The sequence below is a fragment of the Oncorhynchus mykiss genome, chromosome 13 (assembly GCF_013265735.2).
Source record: "Oncorhynchus mykiss isolate Arlee chromosome 13, USDA_OmykA_1.1, whole genome shotgun sequence".
Classification (NCBI taxonomy): Eukaryota; Metazoa; Chordata; class Actinopteri; order Salmoniformes; family Salmonidae; genus Oncorhynchus; species Oncorhynchus mykiss.
In genome coordinates this window covers 32,892,057-32,912,559 of record NC_048577.1, presented here as the reverse complement: position 1 = coordinate 32,912,559, position 20,503 = coordinate 32,892,057, and the positions used below count along the sequence as shown (strand labels likewise).

Here is a 20,503-nt window from a genome sequence, read left to right as displayed (position 1 = left end):
GAATGAAAGTGAAACTTAAGCTAATACAAAACAAAATAAAGAAGAAACAACCCGTGATGACAATGTATAGCGAATAGGCAACTAAACATAAACAATATCCCATAACCCACAGGTGGAAAAAATGCCACTTAAGTATGATCCCCAATTAGAGACAACGATTACCAGCTGCCTCTAATTGGGAATCATACACAAACACCAACATAGAAAAATAAACCTAGAACCCCACATAAATAATAAACTAGACTAAACACCCTTAGTCACACCCTGACCTACTCTACCATGGAAAATAGAGGCTTTCTATGGTCAGGACGTGAGAGTATTATGTTTACTGATGTCTCTAGTAAGTAATCAGTTTGTCAACTGAGGTAAGTGTCTGATTTCACCAGACGCTGGAATTGGTGTTTTTACACACACCAGCTCAATGAAAGTTTTAGGAAAAAAATACATTGAAATCATTGTTATTCAAGCAATTTATGTGACATGGTGGACATGTAGTAAGACACATTGATAACTCTTAAGTGTAGCAATATTGACTGTATGCCACTGTGAAGACTTCATGACATTTTTGACACTCCAGAGTCAGAGGTAAACTACTACTACTTTAAGGGTGACATTTTAAAGCATGTGAATTTACAGTAATCTGCGGAACACATCTGATCTTTTAGTGTGTGTGTGTGTGTTCACTGATTAGATTATTCACAACGTCATGATGCAGTTGTTGCTAATGGTAACGCTTTGTCGATTAGATTGCTCTATAACTCTTAAAATGAGACACAGCTATATTGCAGCACGTACACCAAAATCATTAATGTAATCTGTTTCTCTCGCTTTTAAGAGAGGGCTACTTGACACTTGATGGGTTTGAGATAAAAGCAATTAGTACCCAATTGGATCTTTATCTGCAAGTCACTTGCCACATAATAAGGAAAATAGGAAGAGGCGGATTCCTTCTCTCTTTCTCTCTCGTTTCTCGATCTTGCGTTCTCCTCCCGATCATATTTGGCTGCTTTCCATCCATCTCTCATTTAGTGAAACCGTAAACAGCGGAATACTGAGACGGAGGTTAGGTTGATGTTGGTTCTTCGGGGCCTTGTGACCAGCTCACACCACGAGGAGTTGTGAGGGACGTGGTGTGTGTGTAATGAGAGATGTCCTCAGGGCGGAGGAGGATTAGTATGGATGAGAAAGCCACTGACGCCTCATGTGGGGAGCCACGTCAGACGCTTTGGGCGTCTTTTCGGAAGGGGGCCCGTGTATATGGGGAGAGGGCATGAGCCCTGAAGTTATTTTGAGACATTTGACGTACAATGGGTTACGGCCGGGTGGGGTGAGTTGAGTGAATCAACAACAGAAAGAGGAGAGAATGGTCACAGTCAACCAAGAGGAAGTGTCAAATAGGGGAGAGGGGCAGAGAGAGGAAGGGAGGAAAGGAGGGGAGAGCCTCTGGGCCCTTAGAGATACAACTGGTGTTATTTGACTCAGTGTCTTACACTGATTGACTAACACTCATATGGATTCTTTCACTGGAATAAAACCTGGCCTCTGGCTTATTTAAAATAGGCCTAATCATTCCCATTGCTAACGTGTGTATTCATTTAGTTGTGTGTTGACAGTGTTTTAAATGCTTAGCCCATGGTGATGTTTTCACAAATCTCTGCTCATATTCAGACATACCTATGCATTGTACAAGTGTTTCTTTGTACAAATATAGCCCTCTACACTTGTGATAAAATGTATGACTTGTTAAGTCCTAGTCCCCCCTTGATTCACACTGACCTGAGTAAATTAAGGTGTGCGTCTCTTGACTGGTCGGATAATTACTCACTCGTAGTCTCAGACAGTAATTGATGGAAGACATTGATTCGGCCCCGACAGCAAACAGTCTGTGTGTTTTATAATCCTGTGGAAAGCCGTGTTTGATTTCTGATTCACCCGACTCCCACGTCTTCTCCTCTCCAAATCCCCTGCAAATCATTTACAGTGCCATTAGTTATCGTGAACCTAGAAAGGGAACAATTAGACTTCTAATTAATTATTATTTTGTATTTCGTGTTCAGTCATATTAAATTAACATGGACACTTACCACGCTGCGTTTTGGTCCGATCTTTCCTGTTCCTCTGATGAAGAAGATCGTTACAGAGTTACCCACCACCAAAGAACCAAGCAGCGTGGAGAAGAGGACTGGACATGGGAACAGGTGGAGGCAGCAGGAGAAGGGAACCGGAGATAAGAGGGAACACGGCTGGCATGGAAGCCCGAGAGGCAGCCCCCCCAAAAAATTTGGGAGGGGACACGAGGAGTGTGACAGAGTCAGGTTGGAGACCTGAGCCCACTCCCCGTGCTTACCGTGGTGATCATGGGACTGGTCAGGTCCCAGGTTATGGGGTGAAATTGGAGGTGAGCAAAAGAAATGAAGCCGAGACTGTGAAGGAGATGGGGAGATTAGAGGAGAGAGCAATGAGAGAGCTGCTGTGTTGGTGCATGAGGCAAGACATCCGCCTGACGGAGCGTGTCCGCGATTTGATGTAACCTGAGTCAGCTCTCCATACTCGTCCTGAGGTGCGTGCTAGCCGTCTGGTGAAGACTGTGCCAGCCCCACGCACCAGGCCTCCTGTGCGCCTCCCTGGCCCTGCACGTCCTGTGCCATCTCGGTGCTACAGCTCTCCAATACGTGCTCTGAGCCCGGTGCTCTAAATCAAATCAAATTTATTTATATAGCCCTTCGTACATCAGCTGATATCTCAAAGTGCTGTACAGAAACCCAGCCTAAAACCCCAAACAACAAGCAATGCAGGTGTAGAAGCACGGTGGCTAGGAAAAACTCCCTAGAAAGGCCAAAACCTAGGAAGAAACCTAGAGAGGAACCAGGCTATGAGGGGTGGCCAGTCCTCTTCTGGCTGTGCCGGGTGGAGATTATAACAGAACATGGCCAAGATGTTCAAATTTTCATAAATGACCAGCATGGTCAAATAATAATAATCACAGGCAGAACAGTTGAAACTGGAGCAGCAGCACGGCCAGGTGGACTGGGGACAGCAAGGAGTCATCGTGCCAGGTAGTCCTGAGGCATGGTCCTAGGGCTCAGGTCCTCAGAGAGAGAAAAAGAAAGAGACAGAGAGAATTAGAGAGAGCATACTTAAGTTCACACAGGACACCGGATAAGACAGGAGAAGTACTCCAGATATAACAAACTGACCCTAGCCCTACGACACAAACTACTGCAGCATAAATACTGGAGGCTGAGACAGGAGGGGTCAGGAGACACTGTGGCCCCATCCGATGATACCCCCGGACAGGGCCAAACAGGAAGGATATAACCCCACCCACTTTGCCAAAGCACAGCCCCCACACAACTAGAGGGATATCTTCAACCACCAACTTACCATCCTGAGACAAGGCCGAGTATAGCCCACAAAGATCTCCCCCACGGCACAAACCAGGGGGGGGGGGCCAACCCAGACAGGAAGATCACATCAGTGACTCCACCCACTCAAGTGACGCACCCCTCCCAGGGACGGCATGAAGGAGCACCAGTAGGCCAGTGGCTCAGCCCCTGTAATAGGGTTAGAGGCAGAGAATCCCAGTGGAAAGAGGGGAACTGGCAAGGCAGAGACAGCAAGGGCAGTTCGTTGCTCCAGAGCTTTTCCGTTCACCTTCACACTCCAGGGCCAGACTACACTCAATCATATGACCCTCTGAAGAGATGAGTCTTCAGTAAAGACTTAAAGGTTGAGACCGAGTTTGCGTCTCTTACATGGGTAGGCAGACCATTCCATAAAAATGGAGCTCTATAGGAGAAAGCCATGCCTCCAGCTGTTTGCTTAGAAATTCTAGGGACAATTAGGAGGCCTGCGTCTTGTGACCGTAACGTACGTGTAGGTATGTACGGCCAAATCAGAGAGATAGGTAGGAGCAAGCCCATGTAATGCTTTGTAGGTTAGCAGTAAAACCTTGAAATCAGCCCTTGCCTTGACAGGAAGAAAGTGTAGGGAGGCTAGCACTGGAATAATATGATAAAAATAAATTGTTCTAGTCAGGATTCTAGGAGCCGTATTTAGCACTAACGGAAGTTTATTTAGTGCTTTGTCCAGGTAGCCGGAAAGTAGAGCATTGCAGTAGTCTAACCTAGAAGTAACAAAAGCATGGATACAATTTTCTACATCGGTTTTGGACAGAAAGTTTAGGAGTTTTGCAATGTTACGTAGATGGAAAAAAGCTGTCTTTGAAACAGTCTTGATTTATTCGTCAGAAGAGAGATCAGGGTCCAGAGTAACGCCGAGGTCCTTCACAGTGTTATTTGAGACGACTGTACAACCATTAAGATTAATTTTCAGATTCAACAGAAGATCTTTGTTTCTTGGGACCAAGAACAAGCATCTCTATTTTGTCCGAGTTTAAAAGTAGAAAGTTTGCAGCCATCCACTTCCTTATGTCTGAAACACAGGCTTCTAGCGAGTGCAATTTTGGGGCTTCACCATGTTTCATTGAAATGTACAGCTGTGTGTCATCCGCATAGCAGTGAAAGTTAACATTATGTTTTCGAATGACATCCCCAAGAGGTAAAATATATAGTGAAAACAATAGTGGTCCTAAAACGGAACCTTGAGGAACACCGAAATTTACAGTTGATTTGTCAGAGGACAAGCCATTCACAGAGACAAACTGATATCTTTGACAGATAAGATCTAAACCAGGCCAGAAACTGTCCGTGTAGACCAAGTTGGGTTTTCAATCTCTCCAAAAGAATGTGGTGATCGATGGTATCAAAAGCAGCACTAAGGTCTAGGAGCACGAGGACAGATGCAAAGCCTCGGTCTGATGCCATTAAAAGGTAATTTACCACTTTCTTTATTTATTTATTTTATTTCACCTTTATTTAACCTGTTTACGATATTGGTTCCCAATTGGGGATCAACCCTCCCACGTGCAGCTGAAACGGTGGCGCATGGAACGCAAAAATATTCTTAAAAATATTTAACCTCCACACATTAACAAGTCCAATAGCTCAAATGAAAGATAAACATCTTGTTCATCTAGCCAGCAAGTCAGATTTCTAAAATGTTTTACGGCGAAAACATAGCACATATATATGTAAAACCACCACCAGACACAGCTCATTTCAATAGCCAAAACATGCAATCAACAAACGCAGGATTAAAAAATAAATCGCTCACTAACCTTTTGAAAATCTTCATCAGATGACAGTAATATGACATATTACACAGTACATATTTTTTTTTTCAATAATATGCCATTTATATCCATAAATGTCCATTTACAGTGAGTTCACCTTCAGAAATTACTCAAAAATGCCCGCAGGAAATCTATGTAGCGCGGCAAGATAACGTAAATAGACATCATAAACTTTGACTAAATATACATGTTCTACATATAGTTAGAAAGATACACTGCTTCTTTATGCAACCGCTGTGTTAGATTTATTTTTAACGTTACAGAAATCGCACACTATTCCACATGCTGAGACAGCGCTCAGTTCCAAGCTACATTTCCACGTAATGTTGGAGTCAACAGAAACACAGATTTAAGCATAAATATTCCCTTACCTTCGATGGTCTTCGTTCAGAATGTTCTGGAAGGCTTCATACTTACCCAATACATCGTTTGGTTTCAAGTCTTGCGTCTTTGTATTAGCTACTGCTAATAACATCAGCTGAAATGCACCCAAAACGTCCTCTGGTCCGGATAAGTTGCGCATCAAAACTTCAAAATTACACATTATATGTCGACTAAACAGGTCAAACTAAGTGCAGAAGCAAGCTTTATGATGTTTTAGACGTGCAAAACAAACTTCAATTCAATCGGCCATCGTCTGCCCTTCTCTTGAGTGCTGGAAACAAAGGAATGGCTGTGACCAATTCGCGCCCATACGCACAGCCTATTCTCTCGTGGCACGCACTAATTTCACTCCCATAGGGTCAATTCTCGCGGGATTTGAACGGTTTGAAGCTCTAATGAAAGAGGACATCTAGCGGAAGAGATAGAAAGTGTCCCCAGAATCATAGCTGGTTGGGAAGGGTGGGGGCCATGACGTCAAAGTTGCTCCAACTTTCATGGCCACAAAAACTAGTTTGGAAGAATGCCTGCCCTGTGAGTTCTGCTATACTTACAGACATAATTCCAACGGTTTTAGAATCTTTAGAGTGTTTTCTATCCAATAATAATTTTTATTTGCATATATTAACAATTTTTGACAGATTTTTTTTCCAGTTTACTAGGGGTACCCAATCTCTCCAAAGGGGGCGTATGTCTGCCATATCCTTAACAGGTTTTAACCAGGTAGGCTAGTTGAGAACAAGTTCTCATTTACAAATGTGATCTGGCTAAGATAAAGCATAGCAGTGTGAACAGACAACAGAGTTACACATGGAGTAAACAATAAACAAGTCAATAACACAGTAGAAAGAAAAAAATAGTATATATACAGTGCCTTGCGAAAGTATTCGGCCCCCTTGAACTTTGCGACCTTTTGCCACATTTCAGGCTTCAAACATCATTCAGAGATCCTCACTGAACTTCTGGAGAGAGTTTGCTGCACTGAAAGTAAAGGGGCTGAATAATTTTGCACGCCCAATTTTTCAGTTTTTGATTTGTTAAAAAAGTTTGAAATATCCAATAAATGTCGTTCCACTTCATGATTGTGTCCCACTTGTTGTTGATTCTTCACAAAAAAATACAGTTTTATATCTTTATGTTTGAAGCCTGAAATGTGGCAAAAGGTCGCAAAGTTCAAGGGGGCCGAGTACTTTCACAAGGCACTGTATATTGTGTGCAAAAGGCATGAGGAGGTAGGCGGATAATTACAATTTTGCAGATTAACACTGGAGTGATAAATGATCAGATGGTCATGTGCAGGTAGAGATACTGGTGTGCAAAAGAGCAGAAAGGTAAATAAATATAAACAGTATGGGGATGAGGTAGGTAAATTGGGTGGGCTATTTACTGATGGACTATGTACAGCTGCAGCGATCGGTTAGCTGCTCAGATAGCAGATGTTTGAAATTGGTGAGGGAGATAAGTCTCCAACTTCGCGATTTTTGCAATTCGTTCCAGTCCTTGGCAGCAGAGAACTGAAAGGAAAGGTGGCCAAATGAGGTGTTGGCTGCACCTTCACAAGTGCAGTCTCAGTGCTATGATGGGGTCTAAAACCAGTCTGAAGCATTTCGTATACATTGTCTTCAGGAAGGCAGTGAGTTGCTGCGCAACAGCCTTTTCAAAAAATTTTGAGAGGAATGGAAGATTCGATATAGGCCGATAGTTTTTTATATTTTCTGGGTCAAGGTTTGGCTTTTTCAAGAGAGGCTTTATTACTGCCACTTTTAGTGAGTTTGGTACACATCCGGTGGATAGAGAGCCGTTTATTATGTTCAACATAGGAGGGCCAAGCACAGGAAGCAGCTCTTTCAGTAGTTTAGTTGGAATAGCGTCCAGTATGCAGCTTGAAGGCCATAATTATTTTAATCATTGTGTCAAGAGATATAGTACTAAAACACTTGAGTGTCTCTCTTGATCCTAGGTCCTGGCAGAGATGTGCAGACTCAGGACAACTGAGCTTTGAAGGAATACGCAGATTTAAAGAGGAGTCCGTAATTTGCTTTCTAATAATCATGATCTTTTCCTCAAAGAAGTTCATGAATTTATTACTGCTGAAGAGAAAGCCATCTGTTGGTGAATGCTGCTTTTTAGTTAGCTTTGTGACAGTATCAAATATACATTTTGGATTGTTCTTATTTTCCTCAATTAAGTTGGAAAAATAGGATGATCGAGCAGCAGTAAGGGCTCTTCGGTACTGCACAGTACTGTCTTTCCAAGCTAGTCAGAAGACTTCCAGTTTGGTGTGGCGCCATTTCCGTTCCAATTTTCTGGAAGCTTGCTTCAGAGCTCGGGTATTTTCTGTGTACCAGGGAGCTAGTTTCTTATGAGAAATGTTTTTAGTTTAAGGGGTGCAACTGCATCTAGGGTATTGCGCAAGGTTAAATTGAGTTCCTCAGTTAGGGGGTTAACTGATTTTTGTCCTCTGACGTCCTTGGGTAGACAGAGGGAGTCTGGAAGGACAACAAGGAATCTTTGTGTTGTCTGTGAATTTATAGCACGACTTTTGATGTTCCTTGGTTGGGGTCTGAGCAGATTATTTGTTGCAATTGCAAACGTAATAAAATGGTGGTCCGATAGTCCAGGATTATGAGGAAAAACATTAAGATCCACCACATTTATTCCATGGGTCAAAACTAGGTCCAGAGTATGACTGTGACAGTGAGTAGGTCCACAGACATGTTGGACAAAACCCACCGAGTCGATGATGGCTCCGAAAGCCTTTTGGAGTGGGTCTGTGGACTTTCCATGTGAATATTAAAGTCAACAAAGATTAGAATATTATCTGCTATGACTACAAGGTCCGATAGGAATTCAGGCAACTCAATGAGGAACGCTGTATATGGCCCAGGAGTAGCTATACAGTAGCTATGAAAAGTGATTGTGTAGGCTGCATAAATTTCATGACCGGAAGCTCAAAAGACGAAAACACAATTTTTTTTTTGTAAATTGAAATTTGCTATCGTAAATGTTAGCAACACCTCCGCCTTTGCGGGATGCACGGGGGATATGGTCACTAGTGTAGCCAGGAGGTGAGGCTTCATTTAACACAGTAAATTCATCAGGCTTAAGCCATGTTTCAGTCAGGCCAATCACATCAAGATTATGATCAGTGATTAGTTCATTGACTATAATTGCCTTTGAAGTAAGGGATTTAACATTAAGTAGCCCTATTTTGAGGTGTGAGGTATCACGATCTCTTTCAATAATGACAGGAATGGAGGAGGTCTTTGTTCCAGTGAGATTGCTAAGGCGAACACCGCCATGTTTAGTTTTGCCCAACCTAGGTACAGACATGGTCTCAATGGGGATAGCTAAGCTGACTACACTGACTGTGCTAGTAGCAGACTCCACTAAGCTGGCAGGCTGGCTAACAGCCTTCTGCCTGGCCTGCACCCTATTTCATTGTGGAGCTAGAGGAGTTAGAGCCCTGTCTATGTTGGTAGATAAGATGAGAGCACCCCTCCAGCTAGGATGGAGTCCGTCACTCCTCAGCAGGTCAGGCTTGGTCCTGTTTGTGGGTGAGTCCCAGAAAGAGGGCCAATTATCTACAAATTCTATCTTTTGGGAGGGGCAGAAAACAGTTTAACCAGAGATTGAGTTGTAAGACTATGCTGTAGAGCTCATCATTCCCCCTAACTGGGAGGGGGCCGGAGACAATTACTTGATGCCGACACATCTTTCTAGCTGATTTACACGCTGAAGCTATGTTGCGCTTGGTGACCTCTGACTGTTTCATCCTAACATCGGTCCTCCAAGGACCAGGCTGTCTCTCCGTCTCCTCTCTCCAGGTTCTCCCTTCACTCCGGCGCTGCAAGAGTCGCCCGCCTGTCCGGCGCTGCCAGAGTCGCCCGCCGTGGCGAGGGTCCCCGCTCCAGAGGCGGGGACCCAAGCCTAAGGTGGGCCAAGCCTAAGGTGGAGCGGGGTCCACGTCCAGCACCAGAGCCGCCGCCATAAATAAGGCCCACCCGGACCCTCCCCTTTAAAGTCAGGTTTTGCGGCCGGAGTCCGCACCTTTGGGTGGGGGTACTGTCACGCCCTGGCCATAGAGGTTTTTATTCTCTATTTTGGTTAGGCCAGGGTGTGACTAGGGTGGGCATTCTATGTTCATTTTCTATGTTTTGTGTTTCTTTGTTGTTTGGCCGGGTGTGGTTCTCAATCAGAGGCAGCTGTCTATCGTTGTCTCTGATTGAGAACCAAACTTAGATAGCTTTTTCCCACTGGGTTTTTGTGGGTAGTTGTTTTCTGTTTTTGTGTCTGCACCAGACAGAACTGTTTCGGTTTCGTTTATTCTCTTTGTTGTTTTATTATTCAGTGTTCAGTTCAATATAAAAAGATGAACACGTACCACGCTGCACCTTGGTCCTCACCGTCTTGCACCAACAGCAGTTACACTAATATGGAAAGTGCAGCCTATTTCTCTTAATCATATGACAATCAACTTTTAACAGTTGAATGTAGACACATATTTACAAATCTATACATACATATATATATACATACATACATACATACATACATACATACATACATACATACATATATACACACACCCACATATACATATATATATATACACACACACACCCACATATATATATATACATATATACACACATATATATATATATACACATATATACATATACATATATACATATACATATATACATATACATATATACATATATATATATACATATATACATATATATATATATATATATATATATATATATATATATACTTTTCTGAAATATGTCATCAAAATATGAAAATTATGCAATGGCTCGTTAAAGGTGCACATACAGTGGCAAGAAAAAGTATGTGAACCCTTTGGAATTATCTGGATTTCTACATAAATTGGTCATAAAATTAGATCTGATCTTCATCAACAGACAAACACAGTGTGCTTAAACTAATAACACACAAATTATTGTATTTTTCTCGTCTATATTAAATACATCATTTATTAAACATTCGCAGTGTAGGTTGGGAAAAATATGTGAACCCCTAGGCTAATGACTTCTCCAAAACCTAATTGGAGTCAGGAGTCAGCTAATGTAGAGTCCAATCAATAAGACGAGATTGGAGATGTTGGTTAGCGCTTCCCTGCCCTTTAAAAAAACTCACAAAGAAGCATAACCTGATGTGAACCATGCTTCAAAACAAGAAGACCCAAGATTAAGAAAAGTTGACTTGCATAAAGATGGAAAGGGTTACAAAAATACCTCTAAAAGCCTTGATGTTCATTGTCTATAAATGGAGAAAGTTCAGCACTGTTGCAACTCTCCCTAGGAGTGTATGTCCTGCAAAGATGACTGCAAGAGCACAGCGCAGAATGCTCAATGAGGTTAAGAAGAATCCTAGAGTGTCAGCTAAAGACTTACAGAAATCCCTGGAACGTGCTAACATCTCTGTTGACGAGTCTATGATACGTAAAACACTAAACAAGAATGGTGATTATGGGAGGACACCACGGAAAAAGCCACTGCTCTCCAAAAAAAACATTGCTGCACTTCTTAAGTTCACAAAAGAGAATCTGGAAGTTCCATAGTGCTATTGGCAAAATATTATGTGGACAGATTCAACTTTGGGGCGGCAGGGTAGCCTAGTGGTTAGAGCGTTGACTAGTAACCGAAAGGTTGCAAGTTCAAATCCCCGAGCTGACAAGGTACAAATATGTCGTTCTGCCCCTGAACAGGCAGTTAACCCACTGTTCCTAGGCCGTCATTGAAAATAAGAATTTGTTCTTAACTGACTTGCCTAGTAAAATAAAGTTGAGTTGTTTGGAAGGAACACACAACACTATGTGTGGAGAAAAAAAGGCACAGCACACCAACATCAAAACCTTACCCCAACTGTAAAGTATGGTGAGAGCTGCTTTGCTGCCTCAGGCCTTGGAAAAATGAATTCCCAAGTTTATCAAGATATTTTTCAGGATGTAAGGTTATTTGTCCGCCAATTGAAGATCAACAGAAGTTGGGTGATGCAACAGGACAATGACCCAAAACACAGAAGTAAATCAACAGATAGCTTCAACAGAAGAAAATACGCCTTCTGGAGTGGCCCAGTGAGAGTCCTGACCTCAACACGATTGAGATAATGTGGTATGACCTCAAGAGAGCGGTTCACACCAGACATCCCAAGAAAGTTGCTGATCTGAAACAGTTTTGTAAAGAGGAATGGTCCAGAATTCCTCCTGACCGTTGTGCAAGTCTGATCCGCAACTACAGAAAACGTTTGGTTGAGGTTATTGCTGCCAAAGGAGGGTCAATCAGTTATTAAATCCAAGGGCTCACATTTTTCCACCCTGCACTGTGAATGTTTAAATGGTGTGTTCAATAAAGATGTGAAAATAATTGTTTGTGTGTTATTAATTTAAGCAGACCATGTTTGTCTATTGTTGTGACTTAGATGAAGATCAGATCAAATTTTATGACCAATTTATGCAGAAGTACAGGTAATTCCAAAGGGTTCACATACTTTTTTTTGCCACTGTTTTTGCAAACTGCGCAAATGCAATTTTCTGGACACCAAATGTAGTCAGCATAAATATTTTTGTTTCATTTTGTTAAGACACAACAGGATCAGACTTGTCCAGAGAAGATTGTGGATAAATACTTTTTTAATTTTTCCATCTGTAAAATACGAAAGATATATATTGAAAATGCAGTTTTGGCACATTTTTTCACATAAAATGTTGTCTGGAATAAAAAATGTACAACATATCAACAAGTCTCTCTGGGCCAGTCTGAGGAATATATCCAAGGATAACCATATACAATTTGGTGAAGGCAGATGCTTCTGAAACTGAGAAAAAGGTGTTGGCCTGTGGGAAGAGTCTGACTTTCAAGAAATGGCATTTAAAGACAAGTACACCACTGAATTAAGACTACCAAAGGCCAAAAGCCTATTTAGACACAATCACCATTTCTTCAAAGTTACTAAAAGTAGTCCAGTTTGTAACATTCTGTATGAAATGGGCTTAGCAATGATGTGTAATTCAATGTCGTTAGCCTTGAAATTGACACGTCACTTTATGTGGTTAAAATTCATACAAATTCATACACGCAGTCAGTCAGGAAAGCAAAGACTAGCTTTTTCAAACAGAAATTTGCATCCTGTAGCTCTAACTCCAAAAAAGTTCTGGGACACTGTAAAGTCCATGGAGAATAAGAGCACCTCCTCCCAGCTGCCCACTGCACTGAGGCTAGGAAACACTGTCACCACCGATAAATCCATGATAATCGAGAATTTCAATAAGCATTTCTCTACGGCTGGCCATGCTTTCCTCCTGGCTACCCCAACCCCGGCCAACAGCACCGCAACCCCCGCAGCTACTTGCCCAAGCCTCCCCAGCTTCTCCCTCACCCAAATGCAGATAGCAGATGTTCTGAAAGAGCTGCAAAACCTCGACCCGTGCAAATCAGCTGGGTTAGACAATCTGGACCGTCTCTATCTAAAATTATCTGCCGCCATTGTTGCAACCCCTATTACCAGTCTGTTCAACCTCTCTTTTGTATTGTCCGAGATCCCTAAAGATTGGAAAGCTGCCGCGGTCATCCCTCTCTTCAAAGGGGGTGACATTTTAGACCCAAACTGTTATAGACCTATATCCATCCTGCCCTGCCTTTCTAAAATCTTCGGAATCAAAGTTAATAAACAGATCACTGACCATTTCAAATCCCACCGTACCTTCTCCGCTGTCCAATCCGGTTTCCGAGCTGGTTACGGGTGCACCTCAGCCATGCTCAAGGTACTAAACGATATCATAATCGCCATCGATAAAAGACAGTACTGTGCAGTCGTCTTCATCAACCTGGCCAAGGCTTTCGACTCTGTCAATCACCGTATTCTAATCGGCAGACTCAACAGCCTTTTGTTTCTCAAATGACTGTCTCACCTGGTTCACCAACTACTTCTCAGATAGAGTTCAGTGTGTCAAATCGGAGGGCCTGTTGTCCGGACCTCTGGCAGTCTCTATGGGGGTACCACAGGGTTCAATTCTCGGGCCGACTCTCTTCTCTGTATATATCAATGATGTCGCTCTCGCTGCGGGGGATTCACTGATCCACCTCTACGCAGACAACACCATTCTGTATACATCTGGCCCTTCATTGGAGACTGTGTTAACTAACCTCCAAACTAGCTTCAATGCCATACAACACTCCTTCCGTGGCCTCCAACTGCTCTTAAACCCTAGTAAAACCAAATGTAGGCTCTTCAACCGGTCGCTGCCCGTACCCGCCCGCCCGACTAGCATGGACGGTTCTGACTTAGAATATGTGGACAGCTACAAATACCTAGGTGTCTGGCTAGACTGTAAACTCTCCTTCCAGACTCATATTAAACATCACCAATCCAAAATTAAATCTAGAATCGGCTTCCTATTTCACAACAAAGTCTCCTTCACTCACATACCCTCGTAAAACTGACTATCCTACTGATCCTCGACTTTTAATTTTTTTTTTATTTTGTACCTTTATTTAACTAGGCAAGTCAGATAATATTTTTTTTTTTCTTCTGCGATATCATTTACAATATTTTACTCAGAAAACTGCATGCAGTCTATCACAGTGTCATTTGTTTTGTCACCAAAGCCCCTTATGCCACCCACCACTGCGACCTGTATGCTCTAGTCGGCTGACCCTCGCTACATATTCATCGCCAGACACACTGGCTCCAGGTCATCTATAAGTCTATGCTAGATAAAGCTCCGCCTTATCTCAGCTTACTGGTCACGATAACACCCACCCGTAGCACGCGCTCCAGCAGGTATATCTCACCGGTCATCCCCAAATCCAACACCTTTGGCCGCCTTTCCTTCCAGTTCTCTGCTGCCAAGGACTGGAACGAATCGCTGAAGCTGGAGACTTATATTTCCCTCACTAACTTTAAACATCAGCTATCTGAGCAGCTAACCAATCGCTGCAGCTGTACATAGCCCATCTGTAAATAGCCCACCCAATCTACCTACCTCATCCCCATATTGTTTTTATTTACTTTTCTGCTCCTTTGCACACCAGTATTTCTACTTGCACATCATCATCTGCTCATCTATCACTCCAGTATTAATTTGCTAAATTGTAATTACTTCGCTACTATGCCATCCTCATGCCATTTGCACACACTGTATACAGACTTTCTTTTTTCTCTATTGTGTTATTGACTGTATGCTTGTTATTCCATGTGTAACTCTGTGTTGTTGTTTGTGTGGCATTGCTCTGCTTTATCTTGGCCAGGTCGCAGTTGTAAATGAGAACTTTTTCTCAACTGGCCTACCTGGTTAAATAAAGGTGAAATACAAATTGAATAAATACACGGCAGTAGTATGATGAACTGTAGAAAATATACATTTTCATCATGTTTTTTTTTACACTTTCAATTTAACTTTTTGAAAATACTAATATTAGTGGACAAAAAAAACAACAAATATCAAAATTGAGGTAGATGCAATTTTGAGAGGTGGTTGCAAAAAATGTTTTTCCGCCTGTGGTGCTTGACTTTCAGGGCATTACCGTACCAGTAGGAACTTGACCGCCACCTGGTGGTTACTGGATGGGGCTACTCCACCACGCACTCAAATGCGTACATCTCACTTTCTGACCTATAGGGAGTTCTCCCTTTTAAATAATAATAGGCCATATTAATTTAGCCTACTGATCAGTGTAATCCGTATATGTCGAGGACCGGGCCTATATGTTCGCTGCTGTTTTAACCAAGATATCCATTGGAAATTGTGAAAGATTGAGTGAAGGCCTAATAATGACCTGTTTGTAGCTTATTACCATTTAGCTATGTTTGACACCATCCATCCAAATAGTTTGACAGCATTCCATTGGTTTGTCAATGTCAATAGGACAGGTGTGATCCAAATTGCCCCACTGTCCTTATAGCATACGTCAGAGATTCCAATTGCGTTTCCCCACATAGTTCGACTAGGGTGATGCATTAGTAACAAATTATGTTAATCGTCAGGTGACGTCGGTATTATGCCCCCATCCTCCTTCTAACCATCACATCACAGCCACCCGTCCCACCTCGTTGACGAGGCGACGATGGGTATATAAACCCCCTTGTGTTGGAGTGAATCAAAAGACCAGCGATTTGCTGCAAAGACACCAGTTGAAAAAGGAAAATTGCAGAAGCCAAGCAATAGAATCCACGCTGCTGGACGCAGACACCACTTGTCTTAACTACCTGTCGCTCACGTCAAGTCTTCTCAAAGTAAGTACAACTTTTAGGCTTGTGCATTTTAAATGTTTGCTAGTTTTGCTTGTATTACCTTTTAAGCTTACATTTCTTTGCATATTTGGGCATTAAAAAAATGAGTAGTTATTTGTGCAGTTCGTCATTGAAAAAATGTGATTGGTCCGATCACCTATAGCAATGATCTGCATGTTGCAACCTACAGTTAGAAGTGTTTCCCCAACAGGAGTTGGTTTGAAAATACTATAAAAATATTTTCAGAACCATGGACAGCTACGGGGCGAAAGTTGCGCAAATGAAATTTGGATAAAGTCGTGATTTCTGCAGGCACAACATGCATTCCTATAACAGCTGCAAATATTTGACAATAGCATAAAAAATCATGTTCATGTTGAATAAGCTACTATTTTCGCAATGACTAGTGAATTATAGCGAAAACATGTTTCAGATTTGACCAATTCTTTCTGCTGTTTTACTTGTTGCTTTTTCCCTTTCAAACTCATTCCTATTACTTTTGTCGGTAATTATTTAGATGTGAGTTCGAATTAGTAATCAAACATGGATAATTAGCGTGTACTGTAACTTGCTCTCAATACGCATTCAGTAGCCTACAGAAAATGCAGATTTCATTAAAGAATAATGCAGGATCGAAATGATCTACTACTAACAGGTCGACATCATTGCGCCTGATGTTAGCCTTCTAAAACATGTTTTTATTAGGATGCCTGCTGATCTGTGAAATTGGTGTAATGTTGGCTATATTATTGAGCTCGGTTGAGGCTTTGTTAAATGATAAAATCGCGTGCTCCCTAACCCCATTCTCCTGACAACAGATGGCCGTTATGCTGAAACCCTGGACCGTCTTGGTCGCCTTGGTGTTGTGCGTGCTGGTGTGTCTCGGGACTTTCGTGGACGCTTACCCACCTAAACCGGAGAACCCCGGAGAAGACGCGGCTCCCGAAGAGCTGGCCAAATACTACACCGCGCTCAGACACTACATCAATCTCATCACGAGACAGAGGTACACAGCAGCGTTTGCTTTTTGAATTAGATTTCTTCCTGGTCCTAACATCAAGGGAAATGTTTTCTATTAAGTTATAAACCACATACCTCGTTTTCTTTTGGCAAATGGAGCTGTATTTCATTTTGATTCCGGACTAGGTTAAGTCGTCTACTGTGACAGTGGCCCCTGAGTGTTCTGCTCTTATTGTTGCCTCAAGCTCTTAAATGTTCCATACACCATGATATTTATTTTCAACATTTTATTACAGGGCACTCTCAAAAAGATTTAGGCCCTCCTCCTATAAATAATGCCATAGCAATAAAAACCGGTGAAGACAGACCCATGTGAAGTCTCCAAATCCAATTATGGATCTCTGTGTGCAGGCAGGTTCCCTATAACATATTCTATATTGATATGGTAATGTCTGGGTCGAATAGGTGGTCTCTGTCTTATTGCTGATATGGCACTGGATCAGGCACACCTGATATTATTCACGATATTCAAATAGGCCATTTGACCTTTAAAGAAAACCTATCCAACCCTCTTACATTCAATTTAGAGGGGAAACAGGTTTACTCTTTTGTAAATCCATTATCATATAGCATCCACATTTAAGTTGTCATAATATCACAATGGCCTGGATGATGACCAGTAATATCCTGGAATAGTGTAGATCAGAACTACATAGTCCAAGAGGAACGACACTTGGTGGAGTTTGTTCTTCTTGTCTGCCATAATCACACATTGGTCTACATTTGACATTTTAGTCATTTAGCAGACACTCTTTTCAGAGTGACTTCCAGGTGCAATTCGGATTACGTGCCTTGCTCAAGGGCACATAGGCAGAATTTCTACCTGGTCAGGGGGGGGGGGGTTCAAACCAGTGACCTTTCAGTTACTGGCCCAATGTGCTCTTAACCGTTAGGCTACCTGCCGCCAAATGTGAACGACCAATCGGAAATGCTCATTTGAAACATTAGAGAAGCTTTGCTTGCTGCAAGAGCACTGATTTTCCAGGGAATCCAAACTATACAACAGTAATGATGTCTTCTGCATTCTCACAAAGTGGTTTCTAAGTGGGGAGATGAGTGCGTGGTGTGACAATGATGGTTCCCTTTTACATCTTGTTACAACCGGCTGTCTATGGAGCAGATGTGATTGCCTCGGTCGCTTTCTTAGAAGGCATGGCTGATCATGCTTACCTCCGCTTCACCGGTATCACTTTGGAGTGCCTAGTGGGGTTGAATTGGAGTGTAAAATTGCACAGCCATTATGAATGCCAGGTTAGGTGGCATGATGGGGAAAGTGAACATCTTCCACTCAAAACGTTTTCCCCACAGAGGAAGCAATTCCAGCCAAATCCCGCTGAGATATTCAACTTCCAATTTCAAAGAGAAATTGATCGTTTGTACAGACATTATCTGCGCAGGGAGTGCTCATACAAAAACAGACAAACACACAGGAAAAGAAAAACTATTTGATTTTGCCCGAATAATCCAAGCGTAGTCTATAACCTACCTTATGACAGAGAACTACATTATCATGCTATTTAAAACCCTCATTATCTTTGGTAGTTGAGCAAGAAAGGCCTCGAACAGCCTCTTTTCAGAGGAAAGGAGCTCTGACTCACGATCGGTTCTAATTGGCCTTGTCTGGTGGCCCCAGTGTCTGTAGGAGTTTGTGGGCTGACATGCTCAAGTTTCAAACATACACATAATTACATCACCCCTCTCCCATTACACACACCTCCGACAGCTGCCGTGGCACCTTGAGACACATTCAGACAGCAAAATGTTCTACCTGTCATCGAGAAGTGGGGTCCTCCTGCAGCATGCTTAGAGTGGAGTGGAAGTTTGACTGTCTTTTCTCTCTCTCTCGTTCTTTTTTTCTTTTTTCTAGGTATGGAAAGAGGTCCACCCAGGAGGGAGTGATGTCAGAGTTGCTGTTCGGCAACAATGCAGAGAGAGACCAGAGATCAAGGTCAGTCCATCAAAGATATCAAAAAAGGACAATGCAATTTCAACGGAAGGTGCAAAGACTGTTATCTCTTTGTTTCGTTGGGGTTACATCAATAGGGTAGTGTCAAAGAATGGCCACTTTATCAGCTACAGCCACCTACTGTACAGAAAAATACTGGTGCACAGCTTTTAGTAGGTCTGACTTTGGGTAGCCCGGGAGTGAAGCCAAAGGTTAATTTCCACAGGACTCATTCTCTCCTCTCTCTCTCTCACTCTCTCTCTCCCTCGTGCCCTCTTTCCTCTGTTCCATCTCCAGATATGACGACTCCTACGTGTGGTGATTCCTCTTCCTCATTGGGCATTCTCTCCAGGTGTCCACCAATACCTGGAGAGGCCAACCAGTGCCTCCCACAACCGCCACCCCCTCTGACCCATGGCCACAACCAATGACCATCACAGGACCTTAAGACAACATAAAAATCAACCTTATATAGCTAACCCTCCTTTCCCCCCTCTTCTCTCTCTCTCTGACTTCTCACTCGAAGTCTCAGCCTCACTTCCTCACACGAAGACAATTGTACATAATGAATAGTTGATTTAAGATCTAAAATAAAAAATATAATGATTTGATGAAATCATATGTGTAACCTACAATGCTGTATGTCTTAGCAGAGTATGCTCTTTTATGGTTGGAACTGTATAAATGCTTTGTGTGTGATTAAAGTTTGATGGATGACTATGACAAGAGAGATGATTGTGTCTCATTCGTTCTTACAGTCAAAATGATTGTGGCATTTTAAAAGGATCTCTTGGAGTAAAATAATGTATTGATGAGCAGAAGACATTCATTCTAGTTGAAAATGGATAACACCCTCTGTGAGGACTTTCCCCAACCATGTCACCATAAGGCTATGGGTGACTTCTACTAGCCGGCTTGAAAATCAGACATCTGTTGTGTCTGTTGCAAGTACTGGACATCAGGCTATGTCTCCTCTTGATAAATATGCAAATGATTGCTCTTCACTGTAATACTTCTCTTCCTCCAGTAGATGTCACTCCTGTAAGGCAGGTTCCTGACATGAACACGAGTGCGGAGTGAATACAATGTGAACGCTGATTGAATGAGTAAACACTGATTTTCTGAAATACATATATTATAATGGAGTACATATAGTTTAATCATATATTTTAATATGATATAATCATATATTTTACATATAGTTTAACATATATACGTGTATGCATAATTTAAGTACCATCATTTGCTTAGCGCACGTGTTGCTTGAGTTGAAGAGAATATGGAATTATAGCATTTTTGATAGATTGACATCTTGACCATTCAGTTCCATTAAAGCCACAATATGTAAGATTTCCATTTGCTCAGGTTGCCCTTTCAACGAATGGAATAGCCATGATTTCTGAGGAATGTGACTCATAGATGCCCTGTCCTACCTTATCATAACCAAAGCAATAAGGACATTTTACGCCATTGAGTATGATATTTTAAACGTGCTCTGCACAACTTAAGAGTGTGGCTTTAACCCAAACAAATGTGTATTTGTTCCTAAATGTGAATAGGAATATTCCTTGGAAGAATAAGGATTACACACAGATCATGTGATGAGAATCATGTAAATCCGTGACATGTAATGGTGGTCAATTATTTGTATCAAGAATGTTTGTGTGTTCTCGACTTGTAGGCCTTTCATTGTTATTGTA

At 42.1% G+C, this 20,503-nt stretch overlaps 1 protein-coding gene across 1 annotated transcript; it reads left to right on the top strand.

Moving 5' to 3' along the window:
• Window positions 1-15,695: 15,695 nt before the first annotated feature.
• Window positions 15,696-19,526, top strand: LOC110486144 (peptide YY). The gene is made up of 4 exons (XM_021557532.2): window positions 15,696-15,841; window positions 16,657-16,844; window positions 18,726-18,806; window positions 19,101-19,526. Exons 2-4 carry the CDS (start codon window positions 16,657-16,659, stop codon window positions 19,123-19,125), a joined length of 294 nt encoding a protein of 97 aa, XP_021413207.1. The 5' UTR covers window positions 15,696-15,841; the 3' UTR covers window positions 19,126-19,526.
• The last annotated feature ends 977 nt before the right edge of the window (window positions 19,527-20,503 follow it).

What these genes read in the sequence shown, in the direction of transcription:
- LOC110486144 (XM_021557532.2), top strand. Translation starts at nt 16,657, where the DNA reads ATGGCCGTTATGCTGAAACCCTGGACCGTCTTGGTCGCCTTGGTGTTG. An exon ending in AATCTCATCACGAGACAGAG is followed by an intron (nt 16,845 to 18,725) that starts GTACACAGCAGC and finishes TCTTTTTTCTAG; the next exon opens with GTATGGAAAGAGGTCCACCC. An exon ending in GAGAGAGACCAGAGATCAAG is followed by an intron (nt 18,807 to 19,100) that starts GTCAGTCCATCA and finishes TTCCATCTCCAG; the next exon opens with ATATGACGACTCCTACGTGT.